The sequence below is a fragment of the Crinia signifera genome, chromosome 4, assembly GCF_055691185.1.
Source record: "Crinia signifera chromosome 4, ASM5569118v1, whole genome shotgun sequence".
NCBI classification, from domain to species: Eukaryota; Metazoa; Chordata; class Amphibia; order Anura; family Myobatrachidae; genus Crinia; species Crinia signifera.
Window position 1 is genome coordinate 119417877 of NC_139220.1, and position 23793 is coordinate 119441669.

Consider the following 23793-nt stretch of genomic DNA (forward strand, 5'->3'; position numbering starts at 1 on the left):
CAGCACCGGAGCTGGGGAATTGTACTATGTACTGTACTATGCAGCACAGTAGTTTTCCTGGGTGCTGAATTTGCCCCTCGGGAGTCCCGGCTGGCAGATGTCCCAGGGCTTGGAGATGATGCCATCTCCTAGTGCCGGTTCAGGACCCACCTTTGCTAACCTCACCCGCCCAGCATTATGCCAGGTGAAAAAGGCAGTGTAAAAAGGGGCCAAAGCCTGGTTTGGAGCCGGTTTCAAAAACCGAGGTGTGACCCGGCTTTTATGTGTAAAAAGGGTATTATCCTGCGATGAAGTCTGAATTAGGCACTTAAGTTACGATTGTAGTAAAAACATAAATAAACATACAAGTCGATTTTTCTTAGAAAATATTTAATTCTGACAATAAATGATTACTATAAACACTGGGTCGACTTTTAATATAACAAAGTTTATAAATAAGTAGCAATTCTTCTAACAGGAAAATATGAAAGAAAAACATAAAAACTCATACAACACACAAGAATAATATAGGTGTCTCATATACAATTTTGTCATTAATGCTACATATAATAGTCATTCTGTAAAATACAGGTTTTCTAGATTTGGCAGCGGCCACTGTATCTAACATTGCTTCATTTAACATATAAAACAAAAAGAAAAATGCTGCTGCGCCTAAAACCATAATACTGTATATAAATGTAATAACTTACTATTGGAAGGAAAAAATATTGCATTTTATTACAAACCACAAATTTTGAATTATACAATGTACAGTACAGAATATTATTCTTCAGTGTGTACAAGTGCTGATCTGTTATTGTACTAAACTGATGCAGTTTGGTGTCCAGTGAACAATGAGTATTTCTAGACACAATCCCAGGCACTCAGACCCGACTATAGAAATGAACTGGTCAATGACAGACTGTTTAATCCTCTTTACACAATACTAAATGAAATCATTACATTAAATATTGGAAGGTAAGTCCAAAACAAAGATTTTTTTTTCTACCAAAAATAACACCTCTGCAGGGAACTCTTATTAATCGCTTTGCCACAGGATTACTCATCCACCTGTTTACTGGATAATGTGATATTGTGATCCGGGTCTTCTCTCATCCTTGCACTCCTGATGGAGTTGCTTAACTGCCATTGATCTACCGGCGCTTCTTTCTTGAGAAAAACCTGCAGCGAAAGCAAAGAGGAAAACAACTGAGAGCAAAAGAATGGGTTGCCACAGCTGGCGTTGCACGTGGTGAACAGGGAACCACCCTTGGTCAATTACATATGTGTATAAGTGGGCATATGATGGAGGCATATACATCAGACAGAAACTGCAGTAGGCTCCAGGTTCAGTGATTTCTATGTGACTACTACACTGTAAAAGCTGCCTGCAGTGAGCAGCAATTTATTCACAGTAGCTGATCTTACACTGGCATTAATTCCGGCCAAGACTGAGATACAGTACTGTGTAGAAGGACAAGCACAAATACCAAAAGTCACCTTGTATAGTAGATCGTATCACACAGGTAATGAGTGCAGTGACATCACAGATTATCAGTGTAACAGATTTAAGATTGTATCAGTATACAACTGAGAAAGACAGCTAGGATACTTTAGCATGGACTATCCATACAGGTCAAGTATCCCTTATCCGAAATGTTTGGGACAGGTGCCGAACTCGGTCCCGACGTCGGGATCCCCACTGTCAAAACGCCGACAAACAGGTGCCCGACGTCCACCCGCTATTTTCCCTCATGGGGGTCCACGACCCCCATAGAGGGAGAATAGGATAGGTGGTGAACTCAACGAGCCACCATGCCCGCAGCATGGCGAGCGTAGCGAGCCCGCAAGGGGATTTGCTGCGCTCGCCATGCTGTCTGAGTCCAGACAGTCGGGATCCTGACATTGGCCTAATGACTGTCGGGATCCCGACTGTCGGGAACCCTATACCACACCCATTTGGGACCACAAGAATTTTATCCATGAAGGCCTTCAGGATCCTCTTCAGCGGTCCCGGGAGTGCATTGCACTCACACAATGCACTCCTGGGACCGCTGAAGACGCTGGAGAAGACCCTGAAGGCCGCTGTGGACATCAGGGGATTTGGTAAGTATGAACAAAAGGGGCAGGGTGTGGGGGTGAGAGAGAAATATATTCCAAAAAAAACAAGTTTTTTGTAATATTTCGGATAATAGATCTACGGATACGGGAGACTCTACTTGTACATAATTGTAACCATTGTTGGATCTGGCTGCTAACGGGGACATAATATAAAAAAAAGTAGCCCTGCACTCAGTATATCTTATACTGACTAGAGTACCAGCAGCAAGGCAACATAATTGTCCTTTATGTACAAAAACAAAATACACTTATCCTTATTATTGCAATCTGTATATTTCTGCCAAAATTAAAGCTTGAGGAATCCATATATATTTTGAGGAAAACAAGGGGTTTGAAGGGATCTCAGGGCCGTCTTCACTGCAATGTAAGCCCCAGGGCAAAGCTAAGCATACTGTAGGGGCCTTACCGATCACACAGCTGCTGGAGGGGGGTAAATTAATGGATGTGGCAGCTGTAAACACAGTAAGAGGGGAAAGATGCTATCAGCGGCGACCGCTATGATGTCCACAGGGGGAGATGCGATGTGGGCTCGTAGCTGTGATGTTCATGATAGAAGGGGGGTTTTATTGGTGGCAGGTGCTGTGATGTACAGGGGGTGGGGTGTGCTATCGGCATGACAGCATCAAGGATCACCATAGTAATGGCGGCACAATGCTTGTGCCCTCACTGTGGCACCAGGGTGAGAATGTAAGTTATACCAGGTTAGGAAGCGGTGCATGATCTGAGTTGCCCACTGCCCAGGGATAACTCTCCAGTCCCAGGGGTTGCATGTCATCTGGTTTCTTGGTCTCTAGGAAATGTTGTTTGCGCATTAGGGTGCAGGATGGACCTTTTGACCGTGTCGACATTTTAACTTTGCCACCCTAATGCATTTCGACCATGGGGTGCCCACCTATTGACTGTCTATCTAGAGTAGATCTTGAATAACACATCCATAGAGGCACTGTGCATGAATTGATGAATATATATTATACATAACAACAGAAGGCAATGTCCTGGGATAATGCTCTTTTTATTTTGCCATGCTCACTTGGTATAGCACTGGTGCTCTATTATGTTAGTACATAGGCCGCCTCAATGTTCTTCATACTGAGGGGTGAATTTATGAAGCTTGGAGAAGTGTTATCTATCCCCATAAAGAACATTATGAGCAAGGTGATAATGGTTCAGCCAATCAGCTCTTACCTGTCAATTTACATATTGTAGCTGATTGGCTGAACCATTATCACCTTGCTCATAACGTTCTTTATGGGGATAGATAACACTTTTCCAAGCTTCATAAATTCACCCCTGAGACATTAGGTGCTCCATCAGGTCACCATGGACACTAGCACCTGTGTTATGGAGGGTACTGTTTCTCTGCCTGAACATGGTCGCCGGTGTGAGCAGTTGTGCATCTTTAGCGACAAGCCCATGACTGGCTAGCCAATCCCTTTACCTCTCAGGAACATCAACAGATAGCTACTTTCCCTGCATTCTCATTCATTTTGTGCTTTTGTGCAGTCACCGACCAGAAGCATGCACAGTACCACTCTGACGCATACGAGGACTTACATCAGAGGCTGCGTGCAACCTCACCACTGCATTCACCTATATCACGCCCTAAGTATCTACTTCCATATCCCAATATAGGTAAATTATCAGTGCCCCTCATAATAGTTAGAAGTGAAAGCAATGAAAACTCTCACCTACGACATATGGTTTTGTTGTGCCTGTTGCTGCTGTTGCTGCTGCTGCTGGATTAGTATCTGCTGTTGCTGTCTGCGCCGAGCAGTTCTCAGTTTCTCAAAACGAGCCTCCATTTCATCCAACACCTTGGGTGTGTATCGCACTACAAGCTTAACGCTGTCTTTTGCAGCCTTCAGCAGCTCCACCGCCTTCTCGTGATGTTCCCCTTCCACGCTCTTTGTACATAGAAATAAAAAATACAACATCATCCAATGAAGGCATTTTCAAGCAAGCCAGATAAATACATTTTAGAACAGATAAAGGTTAATTATTAAAAAATCATAAATAATAATACTATTCAAAAAATTTAAGAAAAAAAATTGTCTTTTTCTATGAATTATTTACTAATTTCCTATGCTCCGATTATATAGAAAATGCCAGATATTTTTAAATGTTCTAATTTCCAAGACATTTCTGATACTGCAGTTTGGTTGCCATGCCGGGGCTGCAGAGGGATGTAACATAACTGTACCTCAAAATGCAACTTCATTTTGCCAGGAATCTGCAGGAACGGTAAGCCCACTGGGACTCTGCTGGCTATATATCACAGCTGCCGCCAAGGCAAAGCATTCAGCCACATCCCAGCTGTATCTGCCCTCCTCCAGACTCATGTGTTACTGTCAGCTACCCAATGGGAGCTGACTGTTAATTACTGGATGTACAATAAGTTGAGGAAGTTTCTAGTAATATAAACTACTATAGTATAGACATTGAGACCTTAAGCTCACCAGTACAGTTGATATGCTTTCTTTGTCTTTGGGATAGCAGGGACACCAAGGAGTCATATGTGGGGCTAAAGAACATCAAGTGAGAGCCATTTTTGGATTCCAGGAGGGTGCTGATGCCTCCAAAAAAACATCAAGTATGAAACCAATTGTTAAAACTCTAGATTAAAATGCAACAGCTTTTAAGAACCTTAAATACTTCTTCCCTAAGCTGTCCTAAGGTCAAAGCCTTTTTTTGTGGGACTACAAGAAAATCCAATGATCGCTCAGAAGGAGGAAGCTGCTTTGACCAGCTTTATCGCAGCGGTTCAGGGCTTCCTGGCAATGCACTCCAGCATTTTCTGGGAGTGCCATCAACAAATGCAGGTTTGTCCTGGATGTGGGTAGGGAGAGCCGCTGAAGTCAGCAGTGCACCCGATCTAACCACAACCATTGCAGCCCCGACTAAATATTGGATTACACGGCACTGCACATGGCGTGGAAATCCATTAGATGGTGAATGGATAAGAATGGATTTCCCTCTATTTGCATGGCTGCGATCGTATTCGCAGCCATGCACAGGGGCGGTTTTCCCTCTTGCGGGGACGTGTTTACATGATTGCTGGGCTCTGAAGATTCACAGCCCAATGATCAGGTCTGAATTGGCCCCTATGTGACTAGAGGGTGTCCAGCAATTGCAGAACAAAATCCAGATGGAGCAGTTTCACGTTCTAAGTCCACTTCTAATTAAGGTGCAGAGGTTTCAGCCTAGAGACAACCAGCAAATTGTATTTTTTGTTGTTGTTACTAGTAGGAATTGAAGTTAAGCATATTCATATTTATTTTACTAGAATCGACGGTAACCTCATCCTCTATTGCCATCCTATTATAAATATTATATGCCAGCGACTTTTGGTGAAAGAATATATTACTGTGAAGGCTACCCTACTACTGTTCTAAGGCATTCCAAATGCTGCATATGAAGCAGTCAGTATTCATAACAGTATATCAGGCTCTGCCACAATTTTGCAATTTTTGAATGCTGGTGGCAGAGCATGCTGGGATGTGTAGTTGCACAGCAGCTGGGAAGCTACAGGCTGTCCAGTCCTGCCCTTTGCAGTCACCCAACATCTCCTTCAGGAAAAAACAATCAGTGTGAAAAGTGTAATGCTGTGTACACACGGTCCGATTTCCTTTCCGATGTTGACGATATAGTCAACATCGGATCGGCATCAGATCGGAATCGGATGCAGATCACAAGGGTTTTAACCCCAACTTGGTCTCAGTATCAAATGGTCTTTCATTAACATCCTATATAGCCCCACAATGGCCTAATACCCTCTATCTACTAATACCTTTATTCACCTAAGACTGAATCTAATGTAAGCAGCCTGTCTATATACTGGCAACCAATGTTTAACTCTATGGCCAGAACAAATCGACAGGACCTAATTCTTTATAGCCCGTCCACAAAATAAGGAGTTGGTGGTGACAAAGATGCCCTAGTACATGGCCATTTAGAGACATCCAATATCTTTTATGCATACAAGTATGCACTTTCATATTTTTATTATCTTTATATTTATGTTTACTAAATACTGTATGAATTCTAAGCTCCAATAAATCTTATTGAGAAAAAATATAAGCATGAAGTGTAAACCCCCACCCGCAAATTTCCATAAGCTATCTTGTAGTATACCTCAAACACCCAGCAGCTATAACCACTAAAAAAGTCTACAGCGCAGTCTCTGGCTCCTCCCCCCACCATGAATCTAATGTAAGTCTCTGCAGCCTGTCTATATACTGGCATCCAATGTTTAACTCTATGGCCAGAACAAATTGACAGGACCTAATTCTTTATAGCACGTCCACAATATAAGGAGTTGGTGGTGAAAAAGATGCCCTAGTACAGGGCTGGGCAACACCGGCCCTCCAGATGTTAATGAACTACACATCCCAGCATTCCTTGCATCAGTTTCAGCATGGCCACACAGCAAAACTAATGCAAAGCATCCTGGGATGTGTAGTTCACTAACATCTGGAGGGCCGGTGTTGCCCAGCCCTGCCCTAGTACATGGCCATGGTACATGATACAATGTGTATGTCCAGCACCACTAGATCATAGGGATTGAATATGCATTACCGGCAGTCAGAAGAAAATTCTGGAAGGAGCTGGGTAGCCTAACCTCCCCCCATAACCCTAGCTCTCCCCAAGTGCCTACACATAATGCATACTTATATTCAAGATTCTGGAGCCAGAGTTATGGTCGATGGTCAGAATTCCACTGCCGGAAAGTATCAGTATCCTGATTATAGGATAGCTGGCATTACAAACCAGATTATCTATTCCACAGAAGGATTTGTGTTCTACTTCTTTATGAGTCACTGTCAGAAATAGGACTACTATGAGGAGAAATAAACAACCCTTATGTGTTGGATTTCCTCTGGCCCACATACTGATCAACAGCAGATTTGGATAATCCTGAATACTGGAGTTATGGGGGGAAATTTACTAAAATGTGTATTCTACTTCGCATGTGATGTTGCTATGGGCAACTATCTTCCTGTCTACTATCTTCTAGAGGGTGCTAAATAAATAAGACGTACATTCTGATTGGATGCCCATAGCAATATCACATGTGTAGAATACACATCTTAGTAAATTTCCCCAATGGAAGTGTGTACCATAACAGTTATCAGTGGTAATACTAGCTGGAGGAATACATGTGTATGCACTGCAGCACTGACAGATCCTGTAGGATTAATTGAGGCGCTGGTGTCCGAATGTTACATTTATGTGGCATCCCAGAATTGGGGTACCCCCTTTTTGGTGCCACAGAATCATTGGTGGCCAGGGCTGCATAACAATACACAGGATTTCGGGGGGTTGCTAGGCAACCACCCCGCAGCAGCAAGGAGGACAGCAGGGACTTTAGGACCCAGCAAGGTGCTGGGAGAAGCAGGAAGTAAAGGTTCCCATACACTAGTAAAGCTGGCCATACATCAGAAAGATCGATCTTAAGATCGATTGCGCTCATGATTGTGTACAATTTCCCTTGAAATCCTCGGCAGTCCTTGGTGGTTTTTGGACACACAATCTACACACAATCGATCATACAATCAATCATACAATCCATCTACTGCATGATTGTGTACACAAGATGTGCACACAATCTGCATACAATCCATCTTACAATCAGTCATACAATCCATCTGCTGATTGATTGTATGATTATGTACATAAGATGTGCACACAATCTGCATACAATCCATCTTACAATCAGTTGAGATTGTATGATTGGGTACAATATCTTTCTGATGTATGGCCACCTTAAGATTTATCTTCAGATCTGGGTGGTTGGAACAAAAACATGGTTATGGATGAGTGACAGTTTGTCAGTTTTCCAGCATTTCCAAGCAAATGGTCAACTGTCATTTGCTCTCATCCATAACCATGTTTTTGTTCCAACCAGACAGATCTGCAGATAAATCTGCGTGTGTATGGCCACCTTTAGAGACCTGCCTGTTGCTGGGCAGATTGGAGTGTATCAAGTGTGCTGTGTGCAGTGAGAGGAACCAGGAAGGCAGTCAGTGAGAAGTAAGGAGTAAGCAGCGTATTACGCTGGGCGTGCTGAGGAGAGTGGTGAAGAGTGGAGCAGAGGCAGGTCAGAGCAGCCAGAGAGAGACCTCTGCAGCAGCTTCCCAGTGGTGATTGATGGTCGGGAGAGAGGGAGAGAGAGCCTGCAGCCCACACTCGTCTAGAGGCGTCCCCGCACAGCAGGACACCCACAGATCCTGTGTGTCCCCAGAAAGCCCTGACAGGAGTCAGCAACAGATGTGCAGGTACCCTGACACCACCCCACATACCAGTTACCCATCTCACCTTCCCCAATGGCCTTGTGGCCTGTCCTCTTTTTCTGCCACAAGTTAACCCAGCACAGTGCCATTTTAGCCTGAGGTGCGGCCCACAATACAGGGACTGCCTTTACCCTCACCCTTCCTTACTTGGAACCGGATAACCCATTTATTCAACCAAGTGCCTTTGACTAGCCAGAACCTGGACCCAGGCCTTTTCTTCAGCAAAGTCCCTTTTCAATGTTGGCATTGTGCCAAAATTACAGACACCTCTTTTGCCTTGGATTACAAATCCCATTACTAGCTGTTTAAAAGACACGGTGCACCTAGGCCAAACAGGTACCTTATTTCTGGAAATAACTGCGCAGTTCAGGGACTCGCTCTTTTTAGCCTGGACACTTATGGTTATTTATGCAAGGTATAAGTGCTGCATACTATGTTCATTCATGTGAAATCTATTGCATGTCTTGTTTGATGATTTGAATTGGTTACACAACAGTATACCGTGCGAATTGCGGCCTGCAGGTGTTACAGGTGGCCCCATCGCGCACGATATCTTCATTATAGAATATCTTTATTCTTTCATCTCTAATTGAATTTATTGTGGAGAACAGTGTATTGCATTTGTTGCAGCGTATTGTGTGAAGTGCGGCCTACCAGTGCCACAGTGACCCCATCGCACACAATATCATAAAGGGGAATTGTCTTTATTCATTAACTGCCAATTGTCATTATTGTTATTGCATTGTTTAAGCATTTTCATAGCGGTGATCCACGGTCCTTTTGCTACGAAAATAAATCCTTTTTATCACCATCCTAAAGTGTGGTGACCATTCTGTGTGGTTGTTTTGGGGTATTGTATTCCCAGGGTGCATTTGTCCCTCCACCCTCTGAATTGCAGGCGAGTGAAGCTGGCAGGTCGCAGGCAAGCAGTGCCGAGAAGAAGAACATGAACATCAGGTAACAGGCACACACCTACACGCAGTCTGACAACATCACATTTATAACACATCTAATTATATAAACTGCACAGGTAACTATGCATTGAGGTAAGAGAGAATATAAGCATACCACTCCATTGACTGAAAGGAGCTGGTCTCCCCGCTTCAGTCCTCCGTGCCGCTCAGCCACACCTCCTGGAATGATGCGACTGATGTAAATTGGAGAATTCTGCTCCTTTCCTCCCATGACATTAAAGCCAAGTCCTTCATCTGTTTTTGGCAGTTCCACCACACGAGGGTGAGAATGACCCTCACTAGCAGCAAATGCAGCGACTGTTGCCTGAAATAAGAGGATTTTATGTAAAATGACATAGGATGTAAAATATGTCTGGTCTCAATTTTTATCGAAGTAACTTAATACATTTGATTCTGGTCATATAAACAGGATTATATGATAATAGACCACATGATGCAATGGAGGTGCTATTAGCACAAGGTGGGGGGTAAAATAGTAATTAGCCACTATCATCTGAGCACATTTTGTTTTCAACAAAGTTATATGATCCCATACCTCCTAACTGTCACGATTACAGCGGGACAGTCCTGATTTTCGGGTCCTGTCCCGCTGTCCCACCCGCGGCAGGCATTGTCCCGCTGCGGGAGGTGGCAGTTGGGAGACTCCCCCAATCTAATCGCACAGTGTCTATTCTCGTATGAAAATGAGGTCACGGCTAATTAGCATAACCCCGCCCTCATTTGCATACGCCCCGCCCCCTTTTCGGACGATCGCACGGGTTCGCCGCACAAGTGTCCCTATTTCATCAGCACAGAAGTTGGGAGGTATGTGATCCAGTGAACAGGCATACATTTTATATGTATCAGTAGCGCACGCAGGGGGGGTTTCTGAGTACCCAGAAACCCCCCCAGGAGTCTAAGGGCCCTAGGCTGAAAGCTGAGGGTCCCCTCTTTCCATGGATACAAGAATTTTAAAAATCGGCCCTTGGGAACCGGAGATATCTGACTTCAAAGCAGTGGTCCCCATCCAAGCCTGTTAATTGGTCTTCCCAGTAAGATATTTCACTTTCTGTCTAACTTAGAGTTTTTCTGAGGGTATATTCCAAAAGCTAGGATTCTCCTTCTTTGATGGACACTAGCAGCTTGTCTCTACTGTTCCCAGAACCAGAGATATCAGCCTTCCAGCAGCTGGTTACTGCTCCAGCTCCACACACCTGGTATGTAGTTTTATATACTCCTTGGCAGATTGCTCTGCCTCCTGAACTCTGATCCCCTAGTCCCCAATACCATTTGGTAGGTGGGATTCTATAGTTTTTAATTCCATTAAAATCTAAGAAATCTATTTCTGGGAACTGGAGATATCTGCAGTCAAGCAAGCTGTCCTCCCACCAGAAAATTATGATTAATAAGCCCACTCCACTATACACACCTCCTCTGCGTATTAAACATACTCTACCATCCTGGAAGTTATGTATCAGGGCCCCTTCATTCAGCCCAATGCCCCCTTCTCCCACCCCATCTCCCACCATCTGTGCAGTAAAGGGGTATTTAGTGGAAATTACTGATCCAGTAATTATTATTTATTTACATTTGGTCTATCTATAATAATTTAACTGATCCGGCATATACTGGGTCACCTAAGTGTCCATCTCCGTGCTTTGCTCCACCCCTCTGGAAACCCCCTTCTGAAAATCCTGCGTTTGCCACTGTGTATTTCCTAGTTTAATACAGATTAGACACAAACTCTACAAGATATGCAATCTGCTTCATGTACTAGTCTGAATACAACAGAATATTATTGTAACAACAAAGAACAGTGGCCTAAATAGACAGAAGTTGTTCTCTTCATACTAGCAATCTTGTTAGAGCAGAATAATCTGTAGCTTTTCAGATGGATAAGGCTGACTGAAACTACACTGCTGCACTGCAGGGGGCGATACAGACTCAGAAAGAATAGACACAGCACAGTTTGAAGCCACAAAACAGAACTTGGGCACATTATAATACACACTATACAAAGGATGAGCACATGAAAGCTAAAGCTCAAAAGTGAAACAATAAGGATTCTCATAATCCATGAGCAACAAGTCCCTGAGCTCCAGTAAAATAAACAACCTTAACCAAGAATGGGAAAAACTGCCTACATTGACATCTATAATAACTAGAGATCAGCGAGTTCAGATTGGGGGAATCTGAACACCCCCAATATGAACTCGCTCTCTGAGCCTGTTCGTAAGTTCCTGCCTAGGTTCAGAGTACGGGCCGTCAGATCTTGCGAGATCCGGAGCCTCTGATGGGGCGGGCAGCTGGGCACCATCTTCACTCCAGTCTGGGAGAGTGAAGAGACAGGACGTCCTGCTGCCTACCTGACTGCCTGTCTGCCATCCCGCTGCTGCTATACTATAGTCTGCTGCTATACCACAGTCCACCAGTCTAGTGAAAGTGCTTTGTCCAGTGCCAGTGATACTGCTGTATGGTCCAGTCAGCCTGGCGGTAAAGTCCAGTGATAGTGCTGTCTGTTGTTGCTATACCAGTCCAGTAAAAGTGCTGTATCCAGTCCAGTGCCAGTGATACTGCTGTATAATCTAGTCCAGTCAGTGAAAGTGCTGTAGGGTATAGTTCAGTCCAGTGATACTGTGTGTATATAATCCAGTCCAGTGAAAGTGCTGCATAGTCCGGTCTAGTGATGGTCTGTATAGTCCAGTGATCCAGTCCAGTGATATTGCTGCATAAATCCAGTCCAGCGGCACTGACGTTAAAGTCCATTGGTACTGTTTCATAAGTCCAGTAATACTGCCGTTAAAGTCCAGTGATATTGCTCCATAAGTCCAGTAGCACTGATGTTAAAGTCCATTGATACTGCTACACAAGTCCTGTCTAGTGATACATACTGCTGTAAAAGTCCAGTCCAGGGGCACTGCTGTTAAAGTTCACTGGTAGTGCTGCATAAGTCCAGTAATGCTGCCGTTAAAGTCCAGTGATACTGCTACATAAGCCCAGTCCAGTGGCTCTGAAGTTAAAGTCCATTGGTACTGCTGCATAAGTCCAGTGATACTGCCATTAATTGATTGATCTTGCACCTCTTTTTTTGGCATTATGTGCTCTTTGGGGCCTAGTTTTTCAAACTGCCATCCTGTCTGCTACTGCAGTGCCACTCCTCGATGGGCCACGTGTTTGCGTTGCCCACTTGTGTCGCTTAACATAGTCATCCAGCTACCTCGGTGCAACCTTTTGGCCTAAAAACAACATTGTGAGGTATTCAGGATTCACTGAAAATGAGTGGAAATTAATGGTATTGAGGATAATAATAGCGTAGGAGCAAAAAAAACAAGCCCCTGAATTTTGAGATTTTTGCGATTTTATGGTTTTTTTAAATAAAATAAATACAGATCCAAAACAGGAAACATGACGAAAACCGAAACACTGAAGGGTGGTGTTTTGGAACAGATCCAGAGCCAAAACAATGCCGGAGATACAGATCCAAAATACATTTCAAGAAACACTAAAAGTGACCGGTGCACATCCCTAATAATAACCATACCCATAAGTGGTTCTAGCATATCATCTCATTCTCTGGCATCAAGTAAGGACATAATACAAATCTTCCTAACTCCCTGAAGAGTGTAGCAATCGTCCTCATTACCCCCTTACTCTTATTATGTAGCTGTTATATTCTTGGGGGGTAAAACAAACATATACACATTCAAATAGGATTATAAGTGCCATTTCCTTGCATTTGTTATAAGGTAACATTGGGTCTGATTCAGACCTGATCGCTCATCTGCAATGAGCAGATGACTACGACAAGAAAGAAAACCCAACCTGAATATCACTATTCAGTATCCTGTCACAAATCCTTATGCAATTCACAAACCATCAAATGATTTGGTACTTGTGTACTTTCACGGCTCCCACGATGTGCATCGTACAGGGAAAAATCGCATTGCATCCGATCGCATCCGATCGCATGCGAACTGATGCGATGCAATGTCCTTTTTCACAGAAATTATGGACATGAGTTGACATCATGTAAAATGCACCCTAAATGTAATTTTTCACACTGTACCACCCCCACTATCAACGCCAACCCGAAGCGTGACGAGCGCAGCGAGCCCGCGAGGGGCGGCGGTGCGCGTCCTACGACCTTTTCATACCCCCACTATCCACTTCGGCGTGGAGTTGAGAATAGAAAGTGTGGCGAGCCACCGAGCCCGAAGCGTGGTGAGCGCAGCGCACCCCGTGAGGGGACACGGATACCTGTGAAAGTATCCGCGTCCGCTTGCCACGCTTCGGGCTCACTTTCTGTTCTCAACTCCACGCCGACGTGGATAGTGGGGGATATGAAAAGGTCGTAGGACGCGTACCGCCGCCCCTCGCGGGCTCGCTGCGCTCGTCACGCTTCGGGTTGGCGTTGATAGTGGGGGTGGTACAGTGTGAAAAATTACATTTAGGGTGCATTTTACATGATGTCAACTCATGTCCATAATTTCAGTGAAAAATGACATCGCATCGCATCAGTTCGCATGCGATTTTATAAAAAATGCATAAAAACACGGGAAAATCGCATCGCATGCCATCAGATGCCACTACATATGGCATGCGATGGCATGCGATGGGAGCCGTGAAAGTACACAAGTACCAATGATTTTCCCAGTCTGTGCAAATGGGAGTAATTAGTCTGACTCTTCCACAGCTCTGCACCAGAGACAGGCTGATCAAGGCCGGCACTGATGTTACACTTCTTGCCTTCAAACTCCTGGGCACGCCTGCATTTTTTTTCACTCCCAGAAAATGGCAGGTGTCCACCCCAAAATGGCGACTTCTGTCAAATTGTGAGGGGATTGTGATTAGACATTTTTGCTATTTTTGTTGCTATTTTTGCTTGTTCATACTAGACGCTATAATCTGTACTCATGGACAGTCAATTGAACAGATTGTAAATGGACACATCAGTGATTAACTCTGAATAACCCAATGGATACTGTACATGCATTTTTAAATAACCTTACTTGTGGCCACTAATACAAAACCACTTGTAAATCACAATACACGAGCAAGCCCTGAAAAGTATCGGAGTCTTTTAACCTTCAACTATATCTTACAACTGCTTTGGGCCTCACATATATTTGGCTGTAAGTAATGTTTATGACAGGCCTCTCAGATGTAGCAGTATACATGCACTTTAACACTATACCTACAGGTTCTGCTTTTGCAATCACCCTGAAATGTTTTTTTCAAAAGCAGGCAAGTATGAGTAAAGCCCCCACAAGCTAAAAAATATCGCTGTGTGAGTGATTCTCGTTGGTTCCCGGGCAAACAACATAGCGCACACACCTAATAATATCATTAACGATATCGCTCATTGATGTCATCGGACCCCCTCTGTACATGCAGTTGCTGATGATATAGTAAATATTGAGGTGCATGTACCGATGACAGAGGACATTGTTAACGACCCTATGGAGCATGTATCGTTAATGATATTGAGCATACACACAGGATGATATGAACGATATATAATTTATGATATCGTTAACGATGTTTCATCTAGGGCAGTGGTGTCAAAATCATGGCCCTCCAGCTGTTGTAGAACTACACGTCCCAGCATGCCCTGACACAGTTTTAGCAATCCATAATATCAAATCTGTGACAGGGCATGCTGGGATGTGTAGTTCCACAACAGCTGGAGGGCCATGAGTTTGACACCACTGATCAGGGTGTTTGAGGTTTAACGAATTAAAGTATATCAGACTAAATCTTGCACATAACAAAGGTGGGGATCTAGTACCAACCCTATTGAAGGGAGGGAACTAGGGGGAGTGCTCGGTAGGGGTGGCTACCTCAGCAGCTGCTAGAGAAACAGGTTAGTGAGATCTGTGTAATTGAAATGCAAAGCTGGGGGGGGGGGGGGGAGAGATAGCAGTGCTTTAGGGATTTACCCAAAAATAGAATAATATATTAGATTGGATGATCTTTACAAATATTATTTATTAGTACCACTTGAAAAAATAAAATATAATATAAAATCATATAAAATGTGACAATTGTTGACATGAAGGGGGAAATTTACTAAAGGAAACTTGTAAAAAAAATAGGTGTATTTGTATCCAGAAATATACTTATTTTTGATATTTACTATCCCGAAAATATGGCAATTCGTATTTGTATTGATGTGCTATCAATACGAATATGAATTGCTGTATTTTCGGGATAGTAAATGTCAAAAATAAGTGTATTTCTGGATACAAATACACCTATTTTTTACAAATTTCCTTTAGTAAATTTCCCCCGTAATGCCCATAACCACAATATAGCAGCAAGATAGGGAGAGTCCGTTCCTATTGTTCCCAAATAAATTGGATGATTTGATAGTTACCACTCCTGGTTAAATGCTGGAATGTTTCTTGTAGACACCGTCCATAAGTCCAAGTGGCCGGCCCAATACCTGGCACAAATAACCGGAACCACTGGCAGTTGGAAGAGATGGTGGGTCTTTTTTTCTTCTCAGCAGGAGGAGTGATGGCTGGTGCACCAGATTCTGAAGTGACTTCCCGGATGGAAGTTAGTTGGCGGTCTAAGTAATTCAATCTTGTAGGGCTGGTCCGGGCTACAATTCCAAATGGATAGGTGGATGATGGGCAGGCACTAGCTGACGCGGTTCGCAGCTCTTGGCAGCTTTATCAAAGGTGCATGTACCGATGACGGAGGACATTGTTAACGACCCAATGGAGCATGTATCGTTAATGATATTGAGCATACACACCGGATGATATGAACAATATATTATTTATGATATCGTTAAGATCGTTAACGATGTTTCATCTAGGGTATTTGAGGCTTAACGAATTAAAGTATATCAGATTAAATCTTGCACATAATGTACAGTTTTGAATGCACAAAAGGAGCCACACATCCTCTTCCATGGCTTGTTGATGTTGGTGTTTATTTCAGAAGTGAATAAGAGACATTAACATTCTAAACAGATGGATGCAGCCCCTGTTTATTAGTACTTGACGGAACAGCAAACATTGCCTGGAGATGGATTTCAGCACACATTACATCTGCAGTTTTGTGCTCATACCCTCATTTTGCAGGAATGTATGCAACACTAATCTGTCATTCTAAAACAGCTCAGTTGTTCTTCAATTCATGTGTTGTAAAAATGGGACTATTCCGATAAGCTTCACATAGAAATGAGACGCATTTAAAATGGAAGAGAACAGACCTGTTCCAACAAAAGCAGTAAGCACCTGTTCCTTAGCAATTGAGCAAAGTATTATGTGAAAGGAAAATCTACACTATCTCACTGGAGTGCTTTTCAAAGTATAGAACTAAAGGAATATGAATGGGGACTTTAAAATATGCATTCAGCAGAAAGAGACGTTGGTAATAGGTACCTAGCCTGATCTTATCTCCATTTTCTTAAAAGCAGCTGCAAATGTATGACTATATAAATGAGCAATTATAGAGTTCAGCATGGGATACAGCCAAATTCTTCTCACTTCTCACTGCCTTCACTAGTCCTACACTGATAGCTATGTAAGCGCCATAATGATGCCTGTGCATTACATATAAAGCACCCTGCACATCTTGGGCATTAGGACTCAGAGACCTCACTGAATGGAATTATTCTGACACATATTGAACGAGTCGGTAGGAAATCATGCACAGGCATTGGATCTGTCAAGCCAAAATCCATTATCCGAAACGTGACAAAAAACAGAAGTGATGTTCTGTAATGTATTGTTCAATTATAGTTCTGTATGATGCCACACATACATACTGACATGAATATGGAGCATGTTTACTACATTTTTACCACTTTCAGACAAAACCTGGGAATTGGACAGGCCACGGCCAGTCAACCCGGATCCTGCTTATGTGTGAAATAGTCAAACCTGGGTTGACAGCCATGGATCCACGACCCTGCAACCAACCAGGGTTATTCCTGGGACATGAAACTAGTGCTAAGGCTTATTTATTTTATTTATTAACAGTTATTTATATAGCGCACACATATTCCGCAGCGCTTTACAAAGAATATTTGAACATTCCCTGCCCCAGTGGAGCTTACAATCTATATTCCCTACCACATGTACACGCACACACAGACATTCTTGGGTTAATTTGTTGGGAGCCAATTAGTCTAGCAGTATAATTGTGGATTGTGGGAAGAAAACCAGAGTACCCAGAGGAAACCCACGCAAGTACGGGGAGACTATACAAACTCCGCACAGTTAGGGCCACGGTGGGAATCGAACCCATGAGTCAGTAATGCTAACCATTACACCATCCGTACTGCCCCATCGCCAACCATCAAATGATTTCACCAAGGTTTGCAAATATAAACTGTAAACATCCAATCACACATCATGCACATTGATTCGCAAGGCGGGATTGCACTCTAGCAGGGTGGCAGCTGAACCTATAACTGGCCACACAAATTTGCAGTAATGTGATCAGGCCTGAAATGACCTCTTATTCAATTGCATTGCATCAGCTACAGCTGTGACTCTGTCCCACTGATTTTATGTAAGGGTCAGGCGCTTAACATAGGGGTTGCAATAGCAACAGCCACAATTCCACTTTATCGGTCTGCAGCCAGGGACAGCCGCTCAAGCGGTGAAGACTGGCTCTTGTAACAATTATCTCTTATCACTATAAGTACATACTGTACCTCTTAAGAAAGTGGCGTAGATTTGTGATTTGAGCAAGCATATAGATGGGACTAGGTGTGGAGTGGGCAGATCTGGGTGGTACATGCATTATTTGTGTACTGATGTTGCGCTTTCCAATGATGGTAGGTACAGTATGCAAGTAGGGAATAAGATTTATACAACTCACCTTTGCAGTAGCACGAGCACGAAACTCTGGACAACCGTTTACAGGAATAGTCTCATGCATGTACTGATAAACCTAAAAAGTGAATAGGATACATAAATTAATGGTTTTAAGAATTGATATGAATTTTATTTGCACTACTGTACATTACAGGATTCCAATATACTGAAAAATACCAGAATCCTTTGTTGTTTTTGTAATTTTTACTTAAAAAAAAAAATCACTTAATATATTTATACTTTATAGGGTACTTGTTTCCTAGCACGGCGCCAGCGATAAAAATTGTATCCATCGGGTCCTAAAAAATTGCGTTGATCGCATCACATGCAACCAAATCGCATTCGATGCGATCGACACGATTTTTACATTGGAATCAATGTAAATTGGTCCCTGAGATCCGATTTTACATTGGCCCCAATGTTAAATGCCCCCCAGACCCCAATTTTCATTGTATCCCCACCCTCATGGGTCAAATGCCCCCCCATTGTTAACGCAACCCCACGATGAACGCCAACCCGAAGGGTGGTGAGCGCAGCGTGCCCGCGAGGGGCGGCGGTACGCGTCCTCCGACCTTTTCATACCCCCACTATCCACGTCGGCGTGGAGTTGATTTTATATAGTGTGGCGAGCGCAGCCACCGAGCCCGAAGCATGGCGAGCGCAGCGAGCCCCGCGAGGGGACGCGCATTACTTCACAGGTATTACGCGTCCCCTTACGGGGCTCGCTGCGCTCGACACGCTTCTGGCTCGGTGGCACACGGCGCTCGCCACACTATAAGTCGACTCCACGCCGACGTGGATAGTGGAGGTATGAAAAGGTCGGAGGACACGTACCGCCGCCCCTCGCGGGCTCGTTGTGCTCGCCACGCTTCGGGTTGGCATTTCACATACAAATTACCCATCAGGGTGGGTATACAATCAAAAATCGGGTCCATTGGGCCATTTAACATTGTTCCCTATGTAAAATCGGGTCCATTGCATCGGTCGCATTGTATGCCATTATAATGGCATACAGGACCCGATTTTACATAGGAATTTAACATTGAATACAATGCATTCAATGTTAAATCGCGTCGGTCGCATCGCATACCTTAAGTTAAGGCATGCGATGGACGCGATTTTTTAATTGTCGGGAAAAAGGCTAAAAACAGCCCAAAAACACGTCGGTCGCGTCCATCGCATACCTTAACTTAAGGTATGCGATGACCCACAACGGGCGCCGTGCTAGGAAACAAGTACCCTTTATAGTACACTAGTAAGCTTTCTGCATAGAAACACAGAGCAATTCTTACCTGCAGCACATTGGACAGGGTTGGGCTTATTTATGGGTTGGGATCATTTGGTCTACAGCATTATGGTGGACAGTCATTAGGTCGACACCATTTGGTCGACATGGGAAAAGGTCGACATGGGTCTAGGTCGACATGGGGAAAGCTTGACATGGTTCTAGGGCGAAAGGTCATTAGTTCGACAGGTCGTTAGTTCGACAGGTCATTAGTTCGACATTGTCTAGGTCAACAGTCAAAAGGTCGACATGGGGTTTTTCACTGTTTTTGACCAGAATGTCAACATAGTCGACATGGATACAGTTTAAAGCGGCACACTATTTTATTCTCCCACCACGCCCTATTGGATGGTAGGGCATGAAATACCACCTGTCAGCACATGTTGGCTCAAAAAACAGTGAAAAACTCCATGTCGACCTTTTGACTGTCGACCTAGACAATGTCGAACTAATGACCTGTCGACCTAATGACCTGTCAAACTAATGATCTTTCAACCTAGAACCATGTCGACCTTTTCCCATGTCTACCTAATGGTGTCAACCTAATAACTGTTGAACATAATGCTGTAGATCAAATGATCGCATCCCTTATTTACTTAGATGGGAGTTCTACTGAAGATGGGATGTTAACAGATTCTATCTATTATCTTCTAGAACAGTGGTTCCCAACCTTTTTTCTCTCCCGTACCCCTTGATTAGGCTTTTCATTGATAAGTACCCCCTCCTCTCATTTTGAAATATGGACAGTACTTAGCGGTATGCGGATCCTTATGCATGTCCTTATATTAAGGAGGAGTGGAGGAGGAGTAGTATACAGCCAGGAATCATGCCCTTCTGTGTATAGACACTGGTTGTGTACTATCTCCAGGATTCCAGCTAACACCGGTAGGATTAATACAGCTGCTTCCTCCACCTTTGTCAGTGCTGGGCAGATGACTGCTGATGTCTGAGGGCAGCATGGGAAGCTCCCAGTGCATTGCTGGTCAGGCATATGACACAACATGGTTTGTCTCCATGGCAATGGGTCTTCTTCAGCCATCAAAAGACCTTTTCATCATCTGCCATTACCAATATTATTTTCAAGTACCCCCAACTGGTCTGCAGAGTACCCCCAGGGGTACTAGTACCCCAGGTTGGGAACCACTGTTCTAGAAGGTGCTTAATAAAAAAGAAGTATATTCTGATTGGTTGCTATGGGCAACATCTCATATCATGTCAGCAGTCTTGTCTCTCACTTCATGATGTCCCAGTAACACCACACTACATTGGCCAGCGACACTGGACAGGTAAGCAGTGTTGTTAATGATGGCGGATATGCTTATTAGGGATGGTCTGTCAGACAGACGTTCAGGATACATAGAAAACATGCATGTGATTTTGTCCATGCAATTGCATTCAACTCTGCATTAGCCCCTGTAGTTTTGGTGCCTCCATATCAGTCTGGCTGCAGAATATTCATTAGTGATTCAACTTGTCAGTAATAGCTTTGTAACCTACACTTCTGTCCATGACTATAGCAACAATGCTGGCAGCCCTGTCTTGGACACCAATTTACGACTGAAGTACAAAAAAGATTAGTGGCCACTTGGCATATAGTTATTATAATGGAGACAGGAAATGTCACTAGCCGCTGCTGAGCAGGGGACACTTGGCAATGGGATTGACATGATTTTTAAATCTCAGTTGTTTCTCATTACAGCACTGTTACATTTTTATTTTCTTAAAATATTTTATTGGAGTAGGCACACAAACAGACAAGTGTAATATGCAGTACATTAAACTGCATAAAAAAATCCCCCCAAAATAAAGATCCGTACACGCTGGGCATTCCCATTGTAATTCCCCGATGGCGTGGCTGCGGGGGTGAGTGCCTGCTTCCCGCACAGGGCGCCCGCAGGTCTGAGACCCCATAGAGGAGTCTCAGATCTGCGAGCACTGAAGAAATCATTTGATGACACCGACCAGCAAATGATTCCCCCCCCCCCCCCCCCCAAAGGGGGGCGTAAGTGATTTATCCCGCACTACCCCCGAACTCAGACTGCATTACATTCTGCCCCAGGTCTGAATCAGGCCAAGTGTCCTATATCCTATATATATTAAATATAATTTTTATTAGTACAATCTAAATGATTCTAATGAGAATATTATTGGTGAAAAACAAGGAATACATTTTGTAAAGAAACAGCTTACATTAACTGGGCAAGTTCAGCTTGTTGACCAATTCAGCATAAGGCAGTATAGTTAAATGAGTAAAAATCATGCCTTGAAATGAGATTCAAATTAGGCAATTCAAAGGCAGCAATCCAGTTGGAGAGAATTTGTTTGGCTCTAGTTGCAAATGAGCTTAAAACAAGCCCAAACAGTAGGCGTTAGCTCTTCATTTAGTATTTACTGTATTCATTAACTGTTTCCTATGTAATTCTGCCATAATATTATCTTTAGCTAATGTCATAATACAAATATCATAATGAAAGTGCAAATATCTAACATAGTGAATATAGTATTGACATTGGATTTAGATTTCCCTTAAACACACTCTGGCAAGGACAGGTATCTATACACATGCAGGTAATGTGGAATATCCAGTCAAGGTTTTAGAGTAGCAGCAAGAAAAACTGATGTGATCAAAGTTGGGCTAATTAGAAGTACCTGTGCCTTCCTAATAAAAGTGTTTCCAGAACAGAAGGTCATTGCTCTTGGTGGTGGAATAGCTGCCCCAGTGATAGTACAGGGTGTGGGCTATTGTAGGGACCATTGAAGCTTTTTGAAGAGTTTGTACTATGCTTTGACACCTGTATGCTGCAATGTGGTAACCATACTTGCTTATGCTAATGGTTATACACTGTGCCGGTTTCACTTGTGATGTGAGAGGCAGCTTTAAATGGCCACGGCAACCTTAACAAACTTCTTGCAGTTTTGAGTTAGAAGTGGCCAGTAAAGCAGGCAGGTGTCAACTAACACTGTTGTGCATGTCTGGCACATTATATTAAGCCTCCTAGGTTTGCCCTTAAAGGGGAAACACAGGATATTATGGAGCCAATAATGGAAATGTTTACTGAATTGTCTGCAGGTCAACAAGAGTTGGCTGCTAAACAGCAAACCCAGATTCAGGGGCAGCAAGCTCAGATTCATATGTTACATGAGGGGCAGCAAATTCAGGCAGAAAGGCAGCAAGTCCAGATTCAGCTGCTGCATGAAGAGCTAAAAGAGATTAGAAAAAGTAGGTAGGCATGGGAGAGGCTACCGAAGCTCACCCCAGTGGATGGAAAAGAGGCATTTATTTGCACGTTTGAAGTGCACGGCCATGCATTTTAAAAAAGCTGCACTCCCCAAGCAGCGAAACGCGTCAGAAGTACTGTCTGGACCGGATTAGCTGACATCCATTGGACCCTTTACCTCTGCATCACTTTGCGACTCAGTCGCCCACACGCATTGGACTCCCCATCATTTGGATCACCCTGCGACCCTCGCCCACACTCCCCCAGTCTGTCCTGCCACGACAGTGGGACATATCCCCCACCTTCTCCACAATTGCTGGTCATCACCCCAGCCATCACAATTATTGTGCATTGAATGCAGGAATCGAGGTTGGCAACTTCCATTCAAAACCATCAAAGTACACCAACCTTGAGGACACCTGCCCCATACCATCCCTGAGGTTGGAACCTTAACGACGTGGGAAACCCCTGGCTGTTTTTCAGCCCCCATTACAACTGGGTCTGTGCCTGCTGAGGCCCCACTGCCGCAATTACTTAGGGATACCTTAACAACCTTGTACCTGGGATTGGACCAACTGTGACTGAGTGCGGTAACTATCAGCCCATTGGGCACGTTGATTCATTCCATTCACTGCCATACCCCTGATCCTTTCGGATCGATTTTACTATCTGTTCCATCATTCAGCCTCCGGCCCAGATTCAATATATATTTAATTTATATACCCATTTTTTTATTTTTCTTCTCGTATTGCTGTGCAATTGTACTGTATGATTTTTAATTGTTATTAAATATTTGTGATACCTTTCATCAAACCAGCGCCACTTTTATTTTCTCTTTTTTTCCTTGGTGTCTTGGGACTGACAACCCCATTGCTAAGTGGCAGCTTATAGCGAGGCCCCTGTGGTAGCGCCTGTCTGTGCATCCTAGGGAGCACACTACTTCTCTTGTTTTATGCATTTTGGATGGTCTGCGGAGGAATGGTCTGACAGTCTGGCTCCCTGGTTAACAGGGGAGGCTCAGAGGGCATATGTTGATATGAGTCACGCCCCTATCCGAGGCTATAGTTTAAAGAATTGGAGTGATGGGTCCCAGCAAAGCCAAAGTAT

The 23793-nt window shown here is 43.7% G+C and overlaps 1 protein-coding gene across 2 annotated transcripts in view; it reads right to left on the reverse strand.

The window, feature by feature from the left end:
- Positions 1 to 372: 372 nt before the first annotated feature.
- The window catches only part of LIN7A (lin-7 cell polarity scaffold A), a 58462-nt gene continuing 35041 nt past the window's right edge, over positions 373 to 23793 (reverse strand). The window contains exons 3-6 of one of the 2 annotated variants that reach the window (XM_083182315.1): positions 18188 to 18259; positions 9459 to 9668; positions 3793 to 4004; positions 373 to 1161 (exon numbers count right to left, since the gene is read on the reverse strand). In XM_083182315.1, the coding sequence (XP_083038441.1) occupies positions 1134 to 1161; positions 3793 to 4004; positions 9459 to 9668; positions 18188 to 18259 (522 nt within the window). In that variant the 3' untranslated portion in view covers positions 373 to 1133. Of the gene's footprint in view, positions 1162 to 3788; positions 4005 to 9458; positions 9669 to 18187; positions 18260 to 23793 lie in introns of both variants that reach the window. The other variant, XM_083182316.1, reaches the window with a different exon arrangement.